The sequence below is a fragment of the Bacillus rossius genome, chromosome 2 (assembly GCF_032445375.1).
Source record: "Bacillus rossius redtenbacheri isolate Brsri chromosome 2, Brsri_v3, whole genome shotgun sequence".
Taxonomy (NCBI): Eukaryota; Metazoa; Arthropoda; class Insecta; order Phasmatodea; family Bacillidae; genus Bacillus; species Bacillus rossius.
The window spans coordinates 105,061,325-105,089,251 of NC_086331.1; the positions used below are offsets into that span (position 1 = coordinate 105,061,325).

General features: G+C 34.0%; 1 protein-coding gene across 2 annotated transcripts in view; it reads left to right on the forward strand.

Annotated features, from left to right (window-relative positions):
* Positions 1-27,927, forward strand: part of LOC134529549 (band 4.1-like protein 5) — a 111,037-nt gene that overhangs the window by 11,825 nt on the left and 71,285 nt on the right. For both annotated transcript variants that reach the window (XM_063363759.1, XM_063363760.1), the window contains exon 7: positions 22,106-22,194. In XM_063363759.1, the coding sequence (XP_063219829.1) occupies positions 22,106-22,194 (89 nt within the window). The remainder of the gene's footprint in view (positions 1-22,105; positions 22,195-27,927) is intronic.

Sequence of the window (27,927 nt, forward strand, 5' to 3'; positions counted from 1 at the left end):
ATCACTCAATCTTACCAACTTTGAAGGTTGAACTTGTACCTCAAAATTGCAAAAATTTACATTTTCAGAATTTATTTTCAGAATGAAGGCAGTATTTGTTGGGCTTCAAAATATTTTTGGAAGTACTTATGTAATAGTAGTGTAAACACAAATTATTTCGAGTGTGAGACATTGATAATTTTTTTTACAAGCTTGTAAAAATGAGGGTTTTTTTTCCTTCATATTTTTGCTTACTTTACAGCTTAATGTATCTGGTGGGCAGTTATCTAAAAATCTGAAATTTGCACACAATTAAGTACTCCATGGTACATAACTCCTGTTAAAATTTTGACTCTGAGATTCAACTGGTTCATAAGTTACAGCCTGTTGCGAACTCATAAAAAATTTATTTATTTGCATAAATAAAAGCAATTCTGATAACTTTATATATTTTCTGAATTAAATTTAATATAATGCTGTAATTACTGTACTAAGTCATAAAAAGTATGATTACATATTACATTAAAGTTTGATGTCAAAACAAATAAACACTATATACAAAATACGAAGCACAGTAGGCCATTTATGTCACATTTCTAAATAGACAATATGTTTGTTTGATATTACAAATGATTTACGATTTTAATTTGTTCGCCATGTCTTATTTTCTATGTTTGTTAAACAGCATTGAAATTTCATCACATAATGATGCTGGAATATTGTGTGAATTTCCAGTTGCTGTGGATAGTTTTGATGGACTGAGCTTTCTCAACTTATTCTTAAGAGGCACCCACACTGTCTGTACATGATATCTTAAATAATGTTCTAGGTCCATCTGGGTTGTAAAATTTTACGTAAATGTCATTGTTCACAAAATAACTTCCTCAATGACTCCTACCCACCACTGTTATCATACAGACAGGCGACAATGTCATTGTTCCGAAGATTCAAGGGGACAGACTTGGTTGAAACTGGAAGATCCTCATACTCTTCATATATATAATACCTTCAATTGTCTGTGCACAGTACATAAACATATCTTCAGGGGAAAGAATGTGATCCTTGACTGTTCTTTGAAGACTCGCCTTTGTAACTTCCTTTTTTGTTATTCCTCTGACACCATCACAGGCATTTTTTCCATGTGATGTTGCGAAGAAATTCCACTCTGCACTAAGGCCGAAATCATTCTTATGGTGACATTCAAAAAAAAAATTTTTATTTTCATACTGTTTTGATGATCCATCTGAGAAGTAAATTATATTTTGAACCCAAGGAACAGTGTCTTTTAAGTGTTTAATAAGATGAGATTGAAATGTATGCAATGTTGTTGGGTTATGGTCCAAATGATCACTGATTACACAAACACATTGGGTTAGAAGTTTATCGTTTTCTTTGTAATAATATACAAAGGGATGAACAGTTGCTTGCCAATTTACCCAGTGGTAGCTCGGAATCTCGTGTTGGATAACGAATGTAAAGTTTTCTGCGAAGTCTGCAAGAACAATGCACTCTGTTTCCGTAAGGTTCTCCTTCTCTCTCAGGAATTGACTTTGAATCTTTGATATAAAATGATGAGTTGTAAGTGAATCAAGTTTTTCAATAAGAGACTGAAAGAACTGTTCTTTTGGCTGAATCAGTTATCATTTCAGCTCTATCTGTTGTGGTCCATTGCTGAAAAATTATGTTGTCTGGAATGGCATCACTTTCTTCAAATTCATCAAACAGAGATATTAGGGCTTCATTTCCTGGAATACATTTGCTCATCATACAGTTGTAACTATTCATATCGTAAACGAGTATGGCAAGAAGGCCTTTGTAGTCTTTCATAAGCTTTGCGCCATCCACCATTAGCTTAACATTCTGATGATAAGTACAAACACAAACATTGTGTGTTCCTGATGATCCAGCTGTGACACACCACTTAGGTCTGAGTTCTATGAATTTTGATCTTCCAATTTTACAGTTTGGATATTTATCTTTAAATTCCACAAACAATTAATTCAAATTGCACAGCACCATCCTCTTTGCTTTTGACATTTCATGTTATTTATTTTCACAGATAAACAGTCTTTTTTTCCGGGACAAAGACGACTGTATTCATCACTTTCATAGAATTCACGGACTGTAGTAACCACCTCTGATTGAATGCCAAAACCCTTTTTCTTTCCCAACTCGGGTAGAATTTCCTGATCTTTCACTAGGTCTCTTGTCAGTTTTGGCAAATGCTCTGATACATTGAACTCTACAGCTATTCTTTGTTGACCCCATGCATTTGGAAGTAAACTAATTATTTTCAAAAGCACTTCTTTTTCTGCAACAGCACATTTTTCCTTAAGTTTCATGATAAATTTTTCAAACTCTTCTACAGGCTCTACACTTACTACTCTGTTTTCCATCACTTCATCAAAAGATTCCGCAAGATTTCTTTTCAACACATTTGAAACTTTACCAATCTTGTCAGCTATTGCTTGTGGTCTTTTATGTACACCCAATTTACTTATTTTAGATGCTGGTGAAACCCCTAACTGAGTATAAACATTGTCCACTTTTTCCAAATTTTCACTCGCAGGAATAGTCTTCACAATTGTCCCCTGTTCCATCATTTGCTAATGGTAGAAAAAAAATTTTGTAGCATGTAGGACACAAAGACTTACCAGGGACAAGCAGTAAATTGTAGTTTGTTTCTTTATGCATATGTTCAGGAAGTATTTCCCTTAGTCCTTTTTGTGATTGCCTTTTTATGCATTTGTAAAGGATCACTGCAATACCGGCCAAATATATGATGATTTTTAACAAGATACTTAATCTCATGATACATACAGACTTAACATCACTAGAAACTGGAAAATCTTAGCTGTTGCTGTTGCTGTTCTAAACTAAACTCACTGATTTTCTTTAATTCCTGTTGCACTGAACCATAAACACATTTGTGGCATTGTTCATTTGTTAAATGTCCTACTGAACAGTCTTTCTTCATGCTGAAAAACAAAAACCATGCATGGAAACACAAACCACCTTTTCTATGCCAGAGCTGCTGGCAGACTAACAAGCAGACCATACCAGAGCAAGTCCGTGCGTGTTGAGACCTGTGCACTTCAAACACTTGGCAAACATCTCAGGCATACTTTTAACTGTTCTTAGTTCAGGAACTCTTTTCAATCACATAGTAAATGCCAATTTTTTGATATTTGCATTTAAAAAAATTATTTCTGTTTATTAATATCGTCATAGTTACAAAAACAAAATGCAATTTTACACAAGTTTGGCAGGGCTGTAACTTATGAGCCAGTTGAATCTAAAAGTAAAAATTTTAACAGGAGTTGTGTACCATAGAGTACTTAATTATGTGCAGATTTCAGATTTTTTAGATAACTGCCCACCAGAGATATTAAGCCGTAAAGTAAGCAAAAATATGACGGAAAAAAAAACTCATTTTTACAAACTTGTAAAAAAAAAGTAGCAAATTCTCACACTCCAAATAATTTGTGTTTACACTACTATTACATAAGCACTTCCAAAAATATTTTGAAGCCCAACACATACTGCTTTCATTCTGAAAAAAATTATGAAAATGAAAATTTTTTCAATTGTGAGGTAGAAGTTCAACCTTCAAAGTTGGTAAGATTGAGTGATTTTAGAAAGATGGTTTATAATCAGAATTGTAGTATATAATGTGCTTAACACCTCAGATTTTGTTTCATCATGCTATGACCTACCAAAGCTAAGATATGGTAATGTAGGTAAACCCTTGTAAATGTAAAAATTTTTGTGCGCCATGGCAACAAAATTGCTGCCATATTCAAACCAGTGCGAATAAAAATTTAACTGTGCCAGTTTTAAACTGTCAATACATAATGTTAACAAGGCACAAATTATCAAATTTTCTTAAAATGGTCGAGCAACCAGTGCTTAACCACATGGTATGGATTGACCCGTTATGATTTAAGTATAAATTACCCTTTCAGGTTATTAAAACTATTAAGTAAAAACTTATTGAAATTGATAAAATAAATTACAAACTTTTGACTGTAATCATATTAAGAATTAAATTCAAATCATTGGCAAAAACAGAAAGTATTAGAAGCAAAATAATTTTAGAAATAATTCAGAAAGACTAAAGAAGCCATGGTATTAGTTTTTATTGTAAAATATTAAAAATTTGGCTTCATTAAATTGAATACAATGTCTGTAGTTAATAGTGGCTGGCTGCTACAAACATTTGTGAGAATGACTAAACTCTAATAATACTTAAATGGATACTACTTCATAGTTTCAGAAAATCTCCTGGTGTGTTTTCTCTGCTTTAACAAAGGCCATTTATCTTTTATTGCGGCATTGTTTCTCTACAACCTTCCCCCTACAGGAGTGTGTATACTTGTGAAGTACAAGTAGATAAAATAGGTTATGAAGTATTACATCTAACTTACTTGTTCTTTGGGTTCAAACCTGGTCCAGCAAGCCAGAGTTTGGTTTTCCTGTTTCCTGAAATCTCGCCAGACTAACGCTGGGATGGCACCTTAAAATAGGCCATAGCCAATTCCTACCTCAAAATTCCCTAGTTAGTGTTCTGTTTTTCCATTTCTAATAAATTAACTTTTGATGAGATTTAAACTCAATTAAAAATGTTTTGCATGAAATTTACTTAAGATTCAGTCTCACATGTCATTTTGATTCTGTCATTTTTTATCATTACTTTTTTAAGGGCTACTTATGAAATTTTAATTCAATATCTCATTTGAATTTTTTTGTTCTGCCACAAATATTTTCAACAGATATTAAATTAGTTTAATGTCATAGGTGTAAAAAGTCACATAGGTAAGTGATGATAATTACAAAGACTTTTCAATGTCCTAAAGTATCTCGCCTGAGTGGGCCCTAAGAAGTGATAAAAAGCTCTTTAAAGATAAAGTACTATTTGAGGGATATTGTTCATGAATTTTTAAGTCAGTGGCATGGCACAGTGATCAAGCACATTGTCTGGCTATCTGTCGGCTCAGGTTCAATATCCATTGCTACCTTTTTTTATTTTAATTTTTTTTCCACAATATTAAACTGTTAATTACAGGATTTAAATATATTTAAACAATTAAATATTGTTACGAACGCGAAGACCGCGACATGCGCCAGGTTTGAAGCTGCCTGGCGGCCCTGCACTGCCTCTGGAGTTGGGTGCCTTGTCACCTGCTGTCAACTGACGTCAGGCATGTCACGCTTGCCTGGCCGGAGTACAAGGGTCGTCACTAACCCCCTCCCCCCTCCGCTCCGCACGCATCATCATCCCTTGGCGCTGTTATCTATTGCTGTGCGGTCTTGGGGAATTCCGTGTGCCGCAGCGCAAAGTGGCGTGAACAAGCGACGCTATTCTCGACTGTTTGGCGTCGGGTCGACTCGGGATGACGCGACTTGCCGATTCGAGAAGGGCGCCAGAGTACTTAAGCTGTGGCGCCGGCCTCCTCGACAGTTTTGGCGACTGAGTTCCTTGACGGGTGTTGCGAGTTCTATGACTGAGTGCCGAGCAGATTCTGAGCGAAGGGAAGTGTGACACCCCCCCACCCCCCCCCCCCCCCCCCCCTTGAGAGTGGCGTAATGCGGAGTTCGACTGGATAGCGAGAGTACAGCGATTTAGTGGCGCGAGACTGTGAGTGTGGACAGTCGTGAGGTAAGGGGCGAACCACTGTTGAGCCTAGCTCCAGTGAGGAGTGTGAACTGCGGAACTTGACAGACATTGCGAGACTTCAGATTAAACATTTTTAAGTGCCAGTGATTTGTGATCCGACATTTTTAAGTACTTATTACTTTTAATACTTAGTACTTTTAAGTGTCTATTATTAATGTAAATATTAGTAATAAATTAAACTGTAATAAAACTTAATTGGGCTATCCCTTAAAAACTCAGTTCTCCCCACATTATAAATTATAACAACATATATTTGATATTAAAGTATTCAATTTAGTAAAAATTATTGTGATTTATTTAATTAATATATTTAAACAAGAATTGTGGAAGTGACATTTTTGAATTGTATTTACTGTCTATTGTGGTTTTTACATGCTTTATATTAGCTTCACCTGTATGTTTGTCCGCCGTCTGTAACTCTGTCTGTCCGTCTGTAACTCTTTCGACTAAGAGTGAGTGACTCATCACTGTAAAATGTCCCACCCATTTCATTACGTTCGTTAGCCGAGCGGTCTAAGGCGCGCGACTTCTGTGACGTCAGCTTTCGGATTCAGCGATCGTGGGTTCTACTCCCGGCCACGCCGAAAAAAAAAAATGTTTTTTTTTTTTCCCGGTAAATTCTAATATTATATCCATACATCTAACTGCAAATGATTCGTAGAGACTTTACCATTTCTTTGTGACGTTGCAACTCCAAATAGTTATCTCAGATGGTAATAGGTAGTGTCGGTAACTCATTTCCCTATGATAATTATACATAAATATAGTTTAAAAAACTAAAAAAACATGCTTTTAAAGAATATCAAACTAAAAAGTTAAAAATAAATATAGTTTAAAAAACTAAAAAACATGCTTTTAAAGAATATCAAACTAAAAAGTTAAAAATAATTTTAAAATTAAATTTATGACAATAGTATATAAGCAATACTAGTATAAATGAGAAAAAAGCATGGGGCGCTTAATATTCAAAAAATATGGCACAAAGCGCCTCAAGCTTTTTTCTCATTTATACTAGTATTGCTTATATACTATTGTCATAAATTTAATTTTAAAATTATTTTTTACTTTTTAGTTTGATATTCTTTAAAAGCATGTTTTTTAGTTTTTTAAACTATATTTATTGATTCAATAGGAGCGTTTAGCAACATTTGGTTGTCATTATAGCCCCATTTGATCCTTTTTCTTTATTCTCTTTCATGCATTCAGAGTACATGGCTCTGGCAGCTGTTTATAATACCCTGTAGTCGGCCATTACTATACCTTTTTTCCCACAGTTTGTAACAGTTTCTACAGTTGTGAACAGCGTCTCACCACGTGTCTGCAATGATTTATCATAAAAATGTGTTGTTTTTCTGGAAAATGGAAACCCAACAAGAATTTTATACTAGTGAAGTGATTAGTGATAAACTTGTAACTACAAGTTTTGAGGAAGATTTTAAAAAAAAATTCACCAGTTCTCTTCATTACAAGTAATTTCAGAGCAGGTTATTGAAATTATGAATAATAATTTCATAGTAAATAATGCATATTTGATAACTGAACCTGACAAACAAAATCTTTATGATGAGGTACATGGATTTTCTCATTCTCTCTCATTGCTCACACACACTTTTACTATATGCTGTTCTATTTGTAACAGGTTCCTTCTTCAAGTAAAGACGTGAACGATGATGATTACGTTCCTGAAGATCTCTTACTTTGGGGTCCTTGGCTGGATAAGAAGAAAGTAATTGATTTTGCCGAGGCTTATTCAAAATGGAAGTCCTCATCATTAAAATCAAGATTTACAATCTTAAAAAAAAAGGGTTCAAATTTGGAGGACAGAAATAAAATAAGGTGGCACTAAAAATAACAAATTTTGATTCATTGACTCCCAAACATGGGAAAGATTTCAGAGTGCCCAAAGCTGTTATAAACAAGTGATGACAAGAAAATTAAAACAATGGGTAATGGCAGTCACATTTACATATTTGTCAGAAAATTTTCAATTTATTGCTATTGATACCTGGGTAAAAAGTATCAAACGTAAGAAACTGTGAATGCAACAGAGAAATTTTGTATCCAGATGAAACACATAATGCCTCTCTTCTACTTTGATTATATAATTAACACTGACCAGACCGGATGCCAGTATGAATCAACGTATGACACGTCGTTTGGATGCAAAAACTCAATCTCTCCAAGACCACCCACTCTTACACAGTGCAGTACAGTTTAACCACTTCAGGAAAACTGTTACCCCTTGTATTTTTATGTATGCAAGAGCCTGCCAATAAATTTGGTCCTCAAGTTTCTGGCATTGTCAAGAATCAGAATATAAAAATGTCATTAATTACTTGCTTAAAGTTATGAAAACTAACAATAGAACTTTATGCAAAATTCTTGGAAACAACATTAAAGCCATATGTTGCTAACAATAAATTCCTTCTATTGGTGGATTAGTGGAGCAGCCAAGCAGATTTGACATTGTATGATGAGATATTCATCAATGAGCAAGGCGATGTAACGTGTACTATGAAGGTCATTCCATCCAAATGTACTCTTCTTGTTCAACCCTGTAATGTATATTTCTATCGCCATGTCAAAAATGTAATAAAAATACTACAAAGTGCCCTGAATTGCCACAACAGCGAGAATTGTGAAGAGAATATGCAATTCAAATACATTTGATCGTGCATCATCAATTCAGTGCTCCTGTTTTCACCCCAGTGATTCAGAATACTTGGTTTGCATCAACATTAACAGGGGAAAGACCTTAATGTAAAAACTTGAATAAAATATGATTTCCATTGAATCATATTTTAGAAAAATGTTGTTATAAAAATTATTTCATAAAATGTGCATGATGTAAACAATATTTATGTTTTTAATGTTTTTTTTATGATTATCACCATAAAAAATGTGACGTTTCTTCTGATAATAAATAAAAAGCAGCGTAGATAAATGATTGCTAGAATTTTCATAAATGTTTCTTTTATTCAAAACCTCACCCAATAGTGTAATTTAACTGTTTAAATATATTTAAATTCTGTAATTTAATAGTTTAATATTGCAAGAAATAAAAAAAAAGAAATGGAAAATAAAACCGTGGCAGTGGGTATCAAACCTGAGCTGGCAGATTGTCAGACAATGCGCTTGACCACTGCGCTATGCCGCTGACTTGAAAATACGTGAACAATATCTCTCAAACTCTACTTTAAAATTTTAACGAGCCCTTTCTCTCTTCTAGGACCCATTCAGGTAAGTTATTTTAGGATTTTGAAAGGGGCACCTACCTGCTTCTTTTACTCATAATTTTGAAACCAAATCCGTAAGCCCCGACGTGGAAACCCCCCTTGTGAGTGAATATCTGTTGAAAATATTTGTGGTAGAACAATAAATATAAGGGAGATATTGAGTTAAAATTTTATAAATAGCTCCTTGAATAAAAGTAATGATGAAAGAATGAAAAAATAAATATGCTGTGTGAGACAGAACCTTAATGTAAATTTTTCTTTCAGCTTTTTATTAGCTGAGTCTTTGTTATTTAAGTTTTGCCTAATCCAGCTGCTGGAATGTGCAAGTAGATGTCGGAGAATGTGGATTGTTGTAATATTCTTGCCTGAATTATAGTTAATATTTATGGGGGTGGAGAGGAGGGTGGTATGCTAGTGAGAGCTGGATGCCCCTTTCTGTAGGGTAACCCAGTAGCCAGATGGGTGTCCAGCTTCAGGGAATACAGGAAAAACTTGGAAAGATCAGTTCATTTTAAAATTTCTGAAAAAAAAAAAAAAAATCAGAGAATATTTATGTCAGGGAATTTAAATGGTTAGGCAAAGGCCCATCCTGTGTTTTTGTGCAGTATTTGTTATGTTTCAATGTTGGTGAGCCAAGTATTTCTGAGCACAGTTTAATTTTATGCCATGTGAGGCTGAATTACTCCTGCGATTGTGCCTCGTAGTGGAATGTGAGGAACATCACTTTGTGTCTAGTTTCCAGGGTTTTTATCACTGCATAAACAGTTTTATTTACGACATTGAAGAATACACAAGTACGTTATGACTGGCAGTGTTAGGAAGTAGTGCAAAAATTTATATTGTTTGTTTTAATGGAAATGTTGCAGTTGAGTGGAAAATTATATAAGTCCTAGAGAAGTCAGAGAATTATGTTTTGGATTTGGCAGGACACCCTGGTTAGGTTTGTGTGTATTCAGCCTGGGAAATGGATGAGAAATGAAGCGAGCAAGAGGGGGGGGGGACTGTAGGCACCCCCAAACAACTGTTAGTGTCCCATGTTACCCACAAGAGACTCATTAATTGAACAATTCTTGGCCTACGAAGCACTGAAAGGAAGGAGTGACAAACCATGGAGCACACTTAAACTTTTTTTTTTATTTATTTTATATGTACGAGGTTTGTCTGGAAAGTTCGTATGAATACTTCTAATAATTGCCTGAGGGCTATGGGTCATTCCACTCAAGGCCATCCCCACTACACTCAGTCTGAAGTGTCATTGGGTTGTCACGCTCTTGTTCAAACTTGCTCTTTTTTTTTATGTGCTTTCGGCATGGAGCTTTCTCTTGTTGAAGAGCAGCAAATCAACATCAAGTTTCTCGCGAAACTACATAAGAACTGCCGCAAAATTTTTGAAGATTTGGTCCAAGTTTATGGGAAGATGTTTTAAAGGAACCAACCTTCAACAAATGGTTGAAAAGGTTTCAAGAGGGCTGAGAAGTTTTCTGAGATGACTCTTGTTCAGGACGCCCTTTCACTCCTGTGATGATAATGTGGAAAGAATTCACGCTTGTGTCCTACGGGACCATGGTTAACAGTCAGAATGATCACTGAAGAGCTTTCATGAGCAAAACGATTGTTTATGAAGTTTTAACAGAAAAATTAGAAATGAAAAAGTTGTGTGCCAAAATTATTCTAAATCTTCTGTCTCCAGAACAAAAAGCATGGAGAGTGCCATGCTGTGAGGACTGTTTGGGAGCTGAAGAGGGTGGTAACTTTCTCGACAGGGTCATCAAGGAGTCTTGGTTCTACGAATTTGATGTGGAACTCAAATTTCAAAGCAGGGAATGGAATCAAGTTGGGGAGCAAAGGACGAAAAAAGGTCAAGGAAATCGAGGTCGAATGTCGAGACAATGCTGATGTTTTTTTTTGTTTTGTTTTTATTCTCGGGTATTTTCCACCAAGATTTTCATCCCTCTAGGCCAGACTGTTAATGGAAACTTCCACGTTGACGTTATCAGATGCCTCAAAGCTCGTGTGGCTCGAGTTCGACAGAATTTGGCTCGAGGGGAGCGGTGGATCCTTCATAATAACAATGCCCCTGCACATACTTCGCCAGTTGTGTGTGAGTTTTTGGCCTCAAATTTGATTACTGTGGTGAATTATCCCACCTTGGCACCATGTGACTTTTTCTTATTTCCCAAATGCAAGATGGTGCTTCAGGGGCAGCATTTTGGTGATGTGGAGGCCATCAAAACAGAAATGACGAGGCAGCTGAAGAACCTCAAAACATAGGACTTCCTAGGAGCTTTCCAGCAGTGGAAATGGGATGTCACAAGTGTATTGTGTCTAAGGGGAAGTATTTTAAGGGGGACAGTATTGAAAAGTGGCCAGATATGTTGGATTGCATGCACTGATATTCTAGCTACAGTTATAGACAAACTACTGTGTGAAGTGACATCATACCATTGTTTGCACACCAGAATGCACTCTGGTTTACTAGCCATAGACAGAGCTAGCTGTGGTGCCTATGCTCATGCTCTATCAATACTGCTGTTCTGTGTACATGCATTTGCTGGAAGGACATGTTACTTGACAGTGGCACTCTGGCCAGAGCAGAAATACCAACTCTTTTCCAACTGAACATCTGGATGAAAGTAATGATTTTTGGTAATAGTTTAGTTCGTCAGTTTTTGGTGTAGTCTTTTAGAGATAGTGTAATGTTTGCTATGGAATAAAATATATTATATATATTATAATTAGCTATGTTTTGTTTGTTTAATTATTTTGAAACAATATATTGTGACTGTTTGTTATTCCTGTCAAAAATAGATTGTTTGTAGAGTAGTAAGTGTTTTGGTTACCTGTTTGTCAGTCAAAACTAATAATTTTTGATTGAAATTTACCATAAATAATTAGAACTCAACAGCAAAGACATACCATGTGGTGATTGGATTCTCATAATATATATCTGGGGTGGATAATCTTTAGAATGGCCAAACTGTAACATTGACTTCAACTTTTTTTATTTGGTTTTTATAATTACAAAACTAGGGGTAGTGTCTGCTGGATTGTTGTGCTACCCAAACTTATGTATATAAATGTTTTTCCCCCATCAGTCATGTTTAATGAGTGAGAATTTTTTTCCTCTTTTAGACTTTGCCAGCTCGTTTGCTTTCTTTTAAACAGCATACAGAATTGTCTTCTGGTTGTTTAAAATAATTATTGACTTTGAATTTTCACATGCCTAAAATGTGAAATTGCTCATTATGAGTTAAGCATCATGATGCAGCTAAGCATGGGTGCTTTAAGATCAAATACAGCTCTAACCTATGTGCTCATAAATTAGAGTTGAATGGGGTTTGGGTTTGAAACTGTGACACTCCACATGAACGTGACAACTCAGTAATGGCAACAGAGATTCAAATTAACATTATAGTCCATCAGGAGATTGTTCTACTTTTAGATGATGAAGGCTACCCAATATTACTATACATCCCAGTTAGTATGAACACTTTAAATGTCTTGCTAAGGGTTTTCTTTCATAAAGAAGGAATTTAAATATTAAACTACTTTTCCTAACATTCTGCCATTTACATCAGGCCAGAGCCGGACTATGTTTAAATTTAATTTTATGCAGTTGTGAACAGAAATGACTTTGAGCAGCCACACAAAAGTGGTCATATAGGCTATAATGTACATTAAAAAATTTCAATGCTAAGTGATTCAGAATGGCAAATCTGATTCTTTTAGGCTCTTGAATTATTCACAAGAATCACTGAGTGATCTTTCTTACTATAACTAACATTACAAGGTTTTTAATAGCAGTATGAAGTCTTGCGTTGAATTTATAATCAGAAACTATCAAAATATTTACTTGTGGATTTAGTTATTGTATTTGTGTTATATAAAGCTTACAAATTCAAGAAATGATGGCCAGAAATGAATGACCCAGGTCACATTTAACACAACGTGCCATATTTATTGAGAAAGTGAGGCTAAAGGAGCCATGAGTGACAGCTTGCATTTGACCTCCATCTATAATGTGTAAATGCTTCTTTCCTATTTCTCGTTGTTGAAGTTTATCTGGTCGAGCCTTACAGTCACTAAGCATTGGCTCTTTTCAAGAGTGGTTCGGTATACTGCATTGTGGTAACACCAGGAATGTAATTCTAAATGCAAGAATTTTTCTGCTGTGTTGTGTGTTGCAGTGTAAAATGAGTTTTAAAAAGTAAATAAACTGAAATATATGGCTACCTTATCTTACCCCCAGATTTTATTTATTACAAGTAAAGTTACATAACTTTATACTGAATGCTTTTAATACATTAGTTATAATTATGGGTATAAAAATAAATTACATGCTGCTTATAAAAGATGTTTTTAAAAGTTCTTTTAGTATAATTTTGAAGATTATTTTGCTCTGTGTTCACAAAAAAATGTGACCATTTTTTCTAAAAATTCAGTTTTAGTGTCTCACTGTTGATCTTGATACTACAATACCATCAATGTTACAGGATTCCATCTATTTAATACTTAAAATACCTATAATTTTAGGAACATTAGAATTGAAGCAAAATTAATTTTAAAATCAAATTTTGTGTTAAATTATTTACATGATTCCATCTAGGATAAGTAAATTCATTTAATTTTGTTATACCACAGTGTAGGTGGTAGAATACTTTCTTTTAGAATGAAAATAAATAGTTTGTTTTATTTCAGGATTGAACACATCTTCGACCAACCTGCTATCTATTCTCATATGATGTTGTGAGTAATGCCCATACCCAAAATGAATATGTGTTAGCAGATACCTAAATTTGTAGTTAGTTCATCAGCACGCTATTGCATGTTGTGCCCAATTCAGTTACATTAACTTGTGTTTGAACTTTGCATGGTTCTTATTGTATTATTTTTCTTCATTAAATTTGGGAAAAAAGGAATAAATGGGAATGTTTAACAAATTTGAAAAGATAAGTAAAAAAATACAGAATAAAAAGCATTAAATTTTTGTCATTAGTTTTTTTGAATATTACAGTGTAGGAAATTTATTTGTCCTAGCCTGATAGTATTACCTTTCTTGAAGACAATTTTAAATACATGGATGTGTATGTAGCCTTATTTTCCTTATATGATCTGGCATGGCTGTGGGAAATTATTTAGAATAATTGTTTGCTACAAAAGTACAAATCTGTCTTTATTTTTGTTTTGTAAGTAAATACAGTAGCTTTATAACAATATTAATCATACAGTTTCTCTTAGAATAAGAATATAAATTAAATAAAAGAATGTTAAATTGTAATTAATTATCTGTACTAGCATTTTCAGTGCTAATGTTTTTTGTCTATATAAATGCGTAAACAGAACACACAAAAGGAGTCCCTGTAAATTTATCTTGCACGGGAAAATCTGGTGACATAAGTGGTCATCATCATCATCCATCATCCATCATCAATCATCAATCATCAATCATCATGCATCATCCATCATCCATCATCCATCATCCATCATCCATCATCCCCCATCTATTATCATCCATCCATCCATCCATCCATCCATCCATCCATACCTCCCTCATCATCCATCATCACCCTTCATTATCTATTATAATCCATCCATCGCTCATCATCCATCATCACCCTTCATTATCTATTATCATCTATTCATCCCTCATCATCATCCATCATCATATCATCCATCATCATCATATCCATCATCATCATATCATCCATCATCATCTATCATCCATCAATCATCCATCATCAATCATCAATCAATCAACTGTATCCAGCCTGTGGCTGGGTAAGCCAAGTAAAATGCCTTCATCTCCCTCTGTCATCCACCATCCCTCATCCTTCACTCTATTCCAGTCTTCTCTCTCCCGCATTCCTTTAACTATCTGCTCTACCCACATTTTCCTTGGTCATCCTTGGGGTCTTCTTCCTGTGTACTTCAACTCCATAATTTTCCTATGCAGCATCTCTTTTCCCATTCTCTGGACATGGCCATACCATCTCAACCTTGCTTTTTCGATGATCTCATTCACTCCTGTACCCTGCCTTTGCTTGCACCATCTCATTCCTGATCCTGTCTTGCCTTGTAACTGGCATCATACTCCTCATAAACTTTATTCCTATTGCTCAGATCTTCCCAGCATCGCTCTTATCTACAGTCCAAGTGTCTGCTCCATAAGTGACTATGGGTACATATTGTACAACACTTTTTTGCATTTTAAGGCACGTACCTCTTCCTTACCTAATCCCTCTCACACTTGTAAAATGCATCTCTTTTTTGTCCTCCCCTTACATTTTCCTCGTTTTTGCCTCCTCCCTCCAATGCACTTCCTAGATACTTAAAGCTTTCTAACTGTTTCAACTCAACATCATTTAATTTAAGCCCTCTCCTTACCAAATTTTTGTTCCTTGTCATGACCATCATATATCTTACTCTTTTTAGTGCCGAATCTCATACCACATTTCCTCACTTCCACACACTATGCCGTTAGTTGCTCTTGCATCTCACCTTCTTTTTCTCCCCTCATCATCAAATCATGAGCAAATAGCATGACCTTCATATTTCCTTCATTCAATCTTTTCTTCCACCCTCTTCATAATTATCTCCAGCACTATTATAAATAGCACTGGTGCTAGGTACCATTTATAGTTTATGTATTTATTTATTTGCAATATGACTATCAACAGTTTTAAAACTTTAGGGGTAGGCACAACATAAAAACAAAAACATGACATAAATAAAATAACTACACAAAGGACAAAAACACAAATGACAAACACAAATATAGATTAATCTAAAAGATTCAAGCAGTAACAACATTTGCCAATACAACATACAGATTGATTTACTACAAAAGAAAGATAACAACTACTAATGTATGAATAAATATAAATGTATATGTAAATAAAGTAAAATTTAGGACTAATAACACTTAAGAGTTATTAGAAAAATAAAAATACTATATTATTAAAGACTAAATGTACAGTAAGATGACTTATACAAATTGACAGTAAATTCTAATATTCAAGTTTAACTGAATTGCAAGTTCATTTTATTAAAGTTTGAAATTAATCTATAAATAAGATAGTTGTTCTTGTGTAGGGTACAAACAGAAGATAACAGGCGACTGTTAAATTGGGGAATTCTCAAACCAGTATTCATAATACGATAATATTTGATTTTATAGTTATAACATGTTTGTACAAAACGAGCATCTAGTTGAATCCTATGATCTAAGAGAGGAGTAATTAGTTAAATTTATTTGTTTTGAATAATTCTAATTTGGTTCTAATTAAAGCAAAATAAAGTGATAGGATTGAATCACAATTATTAGCATAGAAATTAATTTATTTTATTAGGGCCAAAATTCTAAGGGAGGAAGAATATTAATAGTGAGAATATAGATATTGGTAAAGATTTTGTATTACATTATATGTACTTTTTTTTAACTGCAAATTTTATATTTTTCAGAAAGCCTATATTATTTTTATTCCAGGTCTGTGGGCTGTCAATGAATAGTTTATAGAATAGCTGTATCTAAGTTATTTCTGCCATAATCAGAGTGTTAGGTATATTGTTCACTTTGTGAAATAGGTATTCGTTGCAAACAATATATGTATAGGTATATAAGGTGTCATTGCCTTATTTGTACACAATATACACTGATATTAATAAAATATATTTTCCTCAATCAGGCAGGTTGAAATGATTTACTTTATATAATAATGCACTTACACACGGTTGTTCTTTGACATTATTAGCTATTGCTTCAAAACCTTTAACCTGTAACTTCATTTTTTTTCATCACAGACTAGTTGTGGCTGCATTTGGCTGAAGAGGTTTGGTAAATGGTACTTTTACATGTTTTATTAACATATTCATGATATTGAAAAATTTACATTTATGACAATGAAAACATATCAGAATATGCCAGGAATAGGAAATAGATGTGATAATGTTATTAAAGTTATAGTATAATTATCACCATTTAATCATTCGTAATCAAAAATCAGTCCCCCACATTATTAACATTCAGGGATGAATGTGAAAGCTATAAAATTTTCAGATAAATATTATTGTTTTTCATTTTAAATTTTGAAACATTTCATTAAATGTTTCCCATTTTACAAAATTGTAACCAAATAAAAGTAAAAATATCACTCTATGCATAACTGCAGCAACTATTTACTTAAATTTACAGACCTTAAAAATAACTCAGATTTATGTTTCTTTTCCTTTATTTATGATATCCACAGTAATATTGGAAAGAGATGTTTTAATTGCAGCATTTTAAAACCTAGTTGGTGATATTTAAAAAAGGCTGCCATATTTTATTCAGAGTAACAAAAAGTGTATTTGAATTGAGTTAAGTTTGGGTCACCTAATAATTTCACTGGTTGAATTGGTTCAAGTTTCTTATAGTTTGCTTGCAGCAAATCCGAGAAAATTATTTTTATTAGTATTTTCAATTGTTAGGGAATAGGCTCACTGTGATAAATAATTTTTCCATAAAAAATGTCAAAATTTTAAAAGGAATAAATGTGTGTGGTACCAGAATTGCTCTATTTTATCTTTTTTTAAATATTAAATATGTAAAAATAAAACAAGGATTCAAAATTTGGTACAAATTGTTGTCTTACAGGTTATATTGTTTCTGAATCTATGAGGTAAACTTATTATTTTCAAGTTTCTCGAGTGGTAAACTTGCACCTTCAAAAGCTTTAAAAGTGCAAAATCTTCTTTCTATGGTCATGCTCGCTTCAGTACAGCTCTTATTTCTGAACTAGGAGTATGTTGTGTCAGATTTGAGGTAGGTTTTGCATTTAATTTATTGAAGCTGATTATGTGTTTGATTTAACATATCTTCATTCATGCTTCGAACTGCATTTGCAGTACTGGAAGAAAAGTATTGTCTTTTGACAAAAAGTATTTTCTTATGATAACATAAAATCCTTCATTTATCAACCCTATTTTGAATGATGCTGCAGTAGCCCTTTCTTTACATGGCTAGAAAGGTATATTTCAATTATTTAAGAAACCATTTGTTGTAAAGATAATTTGTAAACAAAGCTGGCAGGCACATATGCTATGCATCTTAAGATAATCTTTTGTGCCACATAAAAAAAAATTGTTTCAAATAAACACCAGTGCTTAAAAAATAATGTAATTTTATGTAACATACCTAAAATTCCCTAAAAGCTTTGTTTACATACAAAGTTAAATAAAGCAAACATCACTTAAATGAAAGCTATTTGAAATGTGAACTAAATTCTAAGCATATGTGATGATTTAACAATTTCAGTAATTTAAGTATTAATAATTTAAGTATTATTTTATTATTTATAATTATTATGAAAATTTCAATTTCCATTTAATGGTGTGGCAACTTGCTGGACTTACAATCTGGAGAATCCAGGTTCAAAACCCGGTTTTGCCATCTTGTTGTTTTTCATGGTTTACTTTTTTTGTATGAGGGTTTATGTCATACAGTTGTGCACATAGGCTAAGTGCAACATAATAGTTTCCCTGAATCATTTTGAAGCAAAGGTTGGTGGCGGCCAGCCCCATGGTCCGCGGGCAATTCTGGTCCCACCAAGAGGGGCATTGACCCACCACACTGACAGGGAATCATCACCTGTTGCAAAACAAGATAACATGTCCTTGAAAGGATTTTAATATGTAATTTTATTTTCAAGATAGCATGTATGAGAACTGTGATTTAACAGATGGTTTGCTCATGTTGCATTTACTTTAAGTTATATCACAAACCAAGATGGCATAATATAAAAAGTTTTTTGTTGATACTAAAAATTGGGCTGTGTCGGGCGCACTGCCACGCCTGCGGCAGAGAGTTGCTTCGAGTCTACTGGATGGAAAGGAGATAGACACTGACTGCGGGCGTGCCGCGTCATCTTTGTGACTTTCCCGAAACCATCTCGCTCGCTCTGCGCCAAACATTGTGGAACCTGTGTGTGACCCAGAGCCTCTTCTTTACAACAATATGTGTAATATTAATATTTTTGGCTGACTGTTGCCCATACATGTTTTGTGCTCTGCACATAATTGTCTGGTAAGGTACGATGGTGCGTTCACTTCTAAAGTGCTAGGAGTTACTGCACAGCACAATGGTACATAAAACATCCAGAGCTACAGCTAACGCTTGCCACTACTTATGTACAGTGTGTTATGTACTGTGCACACGATCGCTGATATGGAATTTCACTTAATAGGGATCTAGTATATTTTACTGTATACAATAACGACTTGAGCACTTAACAGATGCTTTTATGAATCTTTGTTCATTGACATTTCTGGCTCCTCTACTTGTCTTGCAAATATACCCACAGTTTGACTTTTATTTAAGATACATTTTGCTTACATTTACGCACACAAATTGACCTCTGCAAAACTGTTGTGTAAAATTATACAGTTCTTGCTACATTTACGATTTAATTTACCAGTGTCTGTACAATACACATATCTGCATTAATTACTAACATGTTAGTTGCCCCTCAGTGCAGTATGTTCTTACACTGTATTGATGTATTAATCTGTTCTTTTTAACCAGGCATCAACAAATTAGTCATTATTGTATCACAGTTTATTACATTCCAGGCTGGCCCGACAAAGCACCCAGAATAAATATAAACAAGTTCATGATACACTTAAAAATTTCATAATGTTTATATACAATGACTTTACAGATTATTTGAGAAGTTCTTCTTTTCACCAAAGTGAGAATGAATTATTAAATGGAGCAGTTTTTCTTCTAATTTTTTTAAATAAAATAATTTTTTAAGTCTTGTTTTATTATGATTTTTTCCTAAACAACACGTTGATCACAACTTGCGTATGCAGTGGCGTAGCCAGGATTTGTGTATGGGGGGTGTTAAGAAGCATGCTCCCCCCCTACCCATATTAAAGCGGGGGTCCGGGGGCCCTCCCCGGGAAAATTTGGATTTTAGGGTGTAAAATAGTGCTATTTTAGCAGATTAATATACAATCAATGTCGTGTGCCAACTGACCTAAAACAAAACAGAACCAGATACATGACCATACAAGGAAAATTCTTCACTAAAATTTGTTGACTGAATGTCTAGAACATCATCACACCACCACATGGTTTATCCTAATTGGCTGGAGAGACAGTGCCCAGTGAACTTCTGGTCCAATGCGCCTACACGCTGGGTTTTCCCAAAAACACACTAACTATAGGCGTGAAAATCACTTACTGGCAACAATGTCGCGCCCCTGATCTTTCTTTCTTTTTTCTTCTAGAATGTTACAGCCTCACAAACCACAAGATGCTTTAAAAATGTAAAAAAACTTAATAAATACACATGTTAATTTTGACTGATGAAGCAAAATAGAGGCAAAAATAATAAAAACCTACATTCAGCTTTATGGAAAACCTAACAAAAATTACTAATTATTAATTATGATTTTTTAACATACTAAAAATATCTTAAATGCTTAGGCATAATAGAAAAAAAGAGTATATATTAATTATGGAACCTTAGTAAAAGCAGGGGGCAGGAAATATGCTATGTTACAAGTTCACTAATTATGGCAACATAAAGAATCCATAACTTGAGTGTTTTAAATCATAACCGAGATAAACTAAGAAGAAACAATTTCCATAGACATTAGTATTCTCTGAATGATGGATTTCTACTGATTGTCCAGACTTCTTGTGCCAAGTCTTTTTCTTGTAACATTACATTTTTACTAAAAGCAACAATTTTTTTTGTACAGTGTCTAGATGGAACACTATCTTATTGGTATTTTTAAAAAAATTTTATTTATAATTATTATTAATTAACTGATTAGAGTGAAATCATATTTTTGGGCAAACTGCTCTTTTAACAATGTTCTAAATTATATTATTCACTACCTATCGCATACAAGTTTACTGCCTACAAGTCTGTGTGAACTGTTTGAAATGATTTTTATGAAGTGGAATATTTAATTTTTCTCAACTAATTGTTACTAAGAGAATTTATAGTTTTATGGTATTTTGTCCAGAAACGTTAACTTGTTTAAATTGGTAATTAATGTTAAATGTTTACGCGCATCCTATATGATGCATACTATTGACCTCATTGCCAAGCAGCCCCTCAAGTCCCTATTTGATGCATAATTTACTAACTGGGATTAAATGTACATTTCATTTGTTTGAATTTCCTTTTTTTTTTCTTTCTAAAGTTTGTAAAAATTACCCTGTCAGAGAAAATTAGCTATTAGTTAAAGCCTTTTATTTTTTTATTAACTGAATAATATACAGTATCTGCAATTTTTTAATCTTTCTTTTCGTTAAATATGTGGAACAGTGAAAGGTCTTTAATCCAGCACATTCAAAACCACAGTCATGCTGGATTAGCGATTTTGTCAGATTGTTGAATGTCAATATAGTTAAAACTCAATACCAAATGTGAGATGCAACCTGCTAGGAAACAGGAAAAACTGTATTGAAATGAAAATTGACAATAATGAAATTCTGAGTGAACTTAAAATGCCGGCAGCACAGTAATGTGACCTGGCAGCCAAGGTCAACAGCCGGAATTCACCTGAAAAAAAAAAGAATGTTAGCAGCTGATTTGGTACTGTATTACAGAATGTGTCAAACCAAAGAATGCAGTATAAAGTCCTTTCACTGTAGTTATGGAATGCTAAACGTATTAGTCGGTTGGTCATTATGTGCACATGGTTACTATAGGACTAGAAAACCGGGAAAAGTTTAAAACGGTCAGGGGATTTTCGGAAACGTCAGAGAAATTACAACATATTTCTGGAATTTCTTCTTGTGCTAACTAAAATGAAACAGAAAGTACTGCTTTCACTGACGTTTAGGCATCTCAAAAATTCTGAGACGTTTAATCGTGTAATTATTAATTTGTTTTAATATTCATACGTTTTAATATCAAAACATATGTTTTAATATCAAAATGGGACATTTGAACAGCACATACAACCTTATTTTCCTGCAGAAAAACCGTCATCATCAAGTGACGCTGAAGGATGTTCGTATCTGAAAAGTCAGTGAATTTTGGAAATCCAAGCTTGTAGCAACCATGTGTGCAGTTTTAGTTTTGAAAGTTAAAAAAAAAGACAAAAACTTTTTGGTGGCAAATGTTTTTTAAGACTTTTAGTGCTTGTTATAAAATGTAACACTTTTCAAGTTAAAGGTTAAGTGCCAATGTGGAACATTATAATTATGTTTCAGGGTAAAGATGGCTGTGAATACTCCCTAGGACTTACACCTACTGGGATTTTAGTATTTGAAGGTCCTCAAAAAATTGGACTCTTCTTCTGGTAAGATTTGTGTGGTTTGTGTCCGTATATTTATAAGGTTATTTTATTAGTGACATTTAATATATTGTGATTGTTTAGGCATAGGAGCATGAGTCAGAAAATGGAAAAAAAGTCATAAATTTAATATTAATACATAAATTTAAAGTTAAGCTGGGTCATATAATAAGAAATATTGTTTCAAAATACACTGTACACAAAATGTATAAAACAGATCACAGTGTAATATTAAAAATAAAAAAGGTATCTCCTGAAAAACACACTTTTTTTTTACTTGAACAGTTTTTTGCTTTAACAGTTGTGTGCAAACCTCCCACCTAGCTCAATGTTTGGTCTAGAGTGCACATGCATGAACACTTGATGAAATTATTTGGGTAATGAAAAAGTATGTAAGTTCCCAAAATAACTGTTACTGTTGATTGATTATTGTAATAACGTATGCTGGACACAAACTGATTTCGACCTATTTTTATTATTTATGACCGAAAATTCACACTAGCACAGTGGCTGCCATCTTCTGACTACAACACTGTTCCAGATTATACACAAAACATAAAAAAAAAATTTGTTGCTTCAAGAAAAAAATTCGTACTGCCAATGGTACCGAAATGTCTGATGTAAATCACTGCTTTTAACTCCTGTGGTTTCACCCAAACTCAAGGTACAAGCCAAGAACTTAACATACGTGGAATGACAAGGAAACAATTCATGTTTGCCTTGTTTAACACCGACACCATCAAGCAAGAAAATCTATATCTATACTAATATTATAAAGCTGAAGAGTTTGTTTGTTTGTTGGTTTGAACGCGCTAATCTCAGGAACCACTGGTCCGATTTGAAAAATTCTTTCAGTGTTGGATAGTACATTTATCGAGGAAGGCTATAGGCTATATTATATTATCAATAACATTAGGGATCCTTACTAAAAGTCCAATTTAGAATCAAATGCGTTGGAGGGGGTTAGATACAACATGCAGTACACGTACAAAGTGTGTGTTGACAATGCCGCAGGCGCTAGAAGTTTATTTCCTATTGCCTATTAACATTGTTGCCACACACTAGATGCCTTATCATTCTTAATTTTCCCATACAAGTAAAAAACACCTGTGTGATATTAACAATGAAGCAATCAGTACCCTCATAAGAGTTCAATTAGTATTTAAATACTTAATCGCAAACCTAAACTATTGTTTTTTTCCCTCTCTCTGTGTTTAATTTGTTTTTTTTTTCTTTTACTAGAATTATTTTTATTATTTTTAATTAATTTTCATTAATCGGACCATCAATAATTTTCCTCTCCCGTTACAATTCTGACAAGGACTTGTATCTATATATATATATATATATATTAGGGTTGTGCGATTCCATGATTTTCAGTTCGATTCGATTCGATTCCGATTCTATTCTCACCACAAGAGTTGAAATTCGATTCTGATTTCGATTCTTTGGGTAACTTTATCTACATAGTCATTAGTCTGGTAGGACTAACTAAAAAAAATTGCATTTATTTTGAACCATATGTATTTAACTTAAATGAATAAAAAATACAATTCTTGACGATGACTGCGGCCTTTAAACTTGCCACAATTTTCATCCATTACTTATTTAATCACTTCACCACTGTTTAAAGATGTCAAATGTTACCAACGGTAAAGTCAGCTGCCTCACTGGAGTCACCGAGATAGTGCGATGCGTGCTGCGCTAAGAAGTATAATTTATTAATTAACATACATTTGCACATATGACGTATGCAGCATGGCCTAGCCAGTAGGTTTATTTAAATTAAATCCAATAAGTAACATATATTTCTTTGTTTTTTCAACAAGATCTGTTCCCCTAAAAACGGAAAAAATACGTAAATTTGATTAATTTATTAACTTCACGAAGCTAAACCACACAACAATGATCAGCTTCAATTAAGTTTTGTAAAAGGCAAAAGCATAAACAGTAAACAGTACTTCGATACTGACAGAATGTTACGATTCAGTGATTCGATTCCTTTGTGTCGGCACGCGCGATCTATGATAAATGGTGGCCTGTCACGGTAGCCTACAACTCACGTAGTTTCGGTTCCCTACCACGTTCGTGCAACTTCGGATTTCTCTCAAAAATTGAAATTAAAAAAAAATCGAAGGGTTAGGTTAGGTTAGGTCAGTCACAACATGCTTGTTTTCATTGGAAACTTCTGATTTAGCGGCTGAAGTGGTGTTGATACCAAAATGCAAAACTTCGGAAATTCTTGCAGGGAACCGAAACTACGTGAGTTGTAGGCTTCCCGGCATGTCAACTGGTCTACACGTCCGGCACCGCTAAAATATTTTTATGTCGTGAATGTTTTAATGTTGGTTATTCTGTTAACAGAAGACTGTCACAGAATGGCGATCTTTATAAATGTATGATTGAACAAGGAACTATTTTAACTGTTAACAGAAAATAGTGCGTTTATGGTCGTAAAATTCATTTTTAATATGTGTTATTTATTTTTCAAAACAAATAAACCAACAATATTTTTTTCCCATGCAACGTGAGAAATGGTCATGAGTAATATGCCGTAAGTAGGCAGAAATAAAAATGTTTGAGCAGATTGTTAAACTATTTCATAAACAAGCAGTTTTCGTAAGGTATTTATCTTTGCAAGCCTAAACAGTTAGTGGTTCTGAACGTGTAAATTATATCATACACGATCTTTGAAAAAAAATTAATGTTCGGCCTAACCTATATTTCATAACGTTATGAAATTTGCTTGAGTGAAAGTGCGCGGCAATTTTACGAGTTACATTAATTATAATTGACGAATAAATTTATTTCTAGCAATCAGTTAAACGGTAACCGTCAATTTCTTACTTCGATTTTTTTTTTTTTTTTAAATTTGCCAGGATTTTTCGATTCCAAATTTTAGTTTCGGTTCCTGGTTCGAATAGTTGAGGAATCGAATCGAAGTTGAAATTATCGAGTACCCGCACATCCCTAATATATATATATATATATATATATATATATATATATATATATATATATATAAAAGCAAAATACCACTCACACTCATCACGAGATCTCTTAAACTATACACCCGATTGACTTGAAATTTAGCATAGTTACTCATTTTGTGATGTAGACGCTCACTAAGAACGGATTCTGTGGAAATCCGATCCCAAGGGGAGTTTTGGGGGCGTAATATATCAAAATTTCCAGTTTTTGGTAGGAAATCACCATGGCAACGGCTGTTGCTTTGTTGATGCTTTATTTGTCTCTATGGCAACGACTATTTCATTGTTAGTGCAGTCCTCATCACCGTTGAAATTTTGCGGGTACTTTAAATATCAAAAATTGCCCTTTTTTTCAAGTATATATATTTTACAGACTTGTAACTTCACAGTAATGTTCCTTATGTTACGCAGGATGACATTTTCCGAAAATTAGATCCCATGGGTGGTTAAAACCAGGCAACAGTGGGTACTTTGTCTGCATGAGAACAGGATTTTGCATTGTTCATGCCTTCTGCATCTCCATGGCAACGAGCATCGCGCGGCAGTGGCGTACCCACAAGGAGGGGCATGTATAATGAGCGGCGCAAGAGTGATCTGCCTGTAGACTGCTGTAGCGAAGTACGGGTACATCAGTTGTACGTTGCGTGCACGAGTCGGGAAACCATCGGTGCTATTCATTTTCTCTCCGGTACATTATACAGCATTGTAATAAATTTTCACTAAATATTTTTTATTTACCATTACTGTAAATGGGAGATGTGGCTTAATTTTTTTCCATTAGTATAGCCGTGCGAAGCCGGGTCGGGCAGCTAGTCATTTTTATATGCACTAAGTGCATTTAGTGCATTCATTGTACACTTTGGCATATATGAAGTTTTTGCTTTGCTGACAGTTAACAGTAATGAGATTTCATGTTTGAGTGCTTCCTGTACAGTTATGTGAAGGATCAGGATGTTTTTTCTTATAGGCCAGCTGATTCAGAGTAAGCAGATATCATGTGCTAAAGCATAGATTCAAGATTATATGTTTACTCATATATCACTGATGTCAGGAAAACATTTGTGATTGTGTAAAATACAGCGAGCACTAGCAACTGTGTTTTCCTCATTACTTTTGTGCTGTAAATCAGGGTATTTTGCTGTGTATCTTACCACTACACACCCCCAGATGCAGGCAGCACCCTTAAGTAGTGAGTGCACTATGCTGTGTGTGGCAGACCTGCTTATGTTTGCATGAAAAAACAACCATACTTGCCACCATACATACAAAAAAAAAATATGCCAATTTCCAATTATCATGTGCTATGCACCAGTGCTTAGTTTCCAGATGTGAGCATGATGAGCAAGCTTTAGGCCAGCTTGCAGTCAGGTCAGGAAATCTTAACCAAAAACTTTGCTTGTTAATCATATATGCTCAGAGTGCTTAAGTTTTGTGTGCAAAAAATCTGGGACGGTGTTGCGGCGCAGCAGAGTGAGTAGTGTGAAGCAGTGTGAAGCAGTGTGAAGCAGTGTGTTGGGCAGAGGTGCATGGTTAGTAACGAGGACCACTGTAGAGCAGAGCTCCAGCGGAGAGTGTACATAGCAAACTAAATAAAGTTGAATTAGTTTTGTGGACAGCCATCAGACAGTTATAATCTAGAGAAATTATTAGTAAGTGATTTTAGTTGATTGATTGCGCTATACTTTCAGAACCCTTTTCCCCAAGTTCATAATAATATAACAAGATACAGGCTGTAAATCCAGACAAAAAAATCACCAAAAAACATCCTTCCACCAATATTTCTTTCAAATCATAACCTGCAAAAACTGTCCTGTTGATGCTCAAGACCGGTCACATTGGCCATGTTACTAAACACTTCTTTGTGGAAATGAACTTGAAAACGTGTTATAAATATATAAGTAATTTTGGCTATTTTTTATAAGAATCTTAATTTTTTTTGCCATTCCATTCTACATAACTTTGTTTGCAGTGCCCATCATTATGCTGAAAGCTTATATCTGTAATAATACTGAAGCCAGTTTGTTTATTATTAACATCTTTTAAGCATTACCTTTATATTAACCTTAAATGTTGTCAAAGTCACTTTGCTGATTTTTTTTTAATGTTTTATTTCTTACAATTTTTGATGTAATAGCATCATTTAGCAAACCAGTTTTATCATAATTAATCCAGTTCCAAAGTCAATGTAGTTTCTAAACTTCAATCTATCACACTTATGTTAATGTATGGTTATTTTACTAACAAGAAAAGCACGAACCACACTCTTCTCCTTTCGATAAAATCATTAAACCTTTGCTTCAACATTAGACTTCATATTCAATCTTTCCTAGATGTCAGTCCAGGAGTTTCATCACTGATATAACTTCATCACAGTGCCCACCATTATGGTGATGAGCATGTCCACCATTATTTATGATTGTGCCCAAAATTATGGTTCCCAACTGTCGATGGACATGTCACAAATTTTAATAAATATATAAAAATAAATCATAAATAAAAACTTCTTTATTATTATTTTTTATTTGTGAATAGCAAATTATGTATAGCCGAATAAAATGTTGTAACATTGAAGGATGTTTTTACTTTTCTATAGAGCGATATGGCAAAATAGAAAGGCTCTAGGCTCGTATTTAGAGGACTCAGGTTAGAATCACAGTCTGGCCATCCTGATTTTCATTTTTCCTGGTTTCCCAAATTTACTCCAGGCTATAGGCCATGGTTGATCATTTTTCAGTATCCCTGGTCTGTT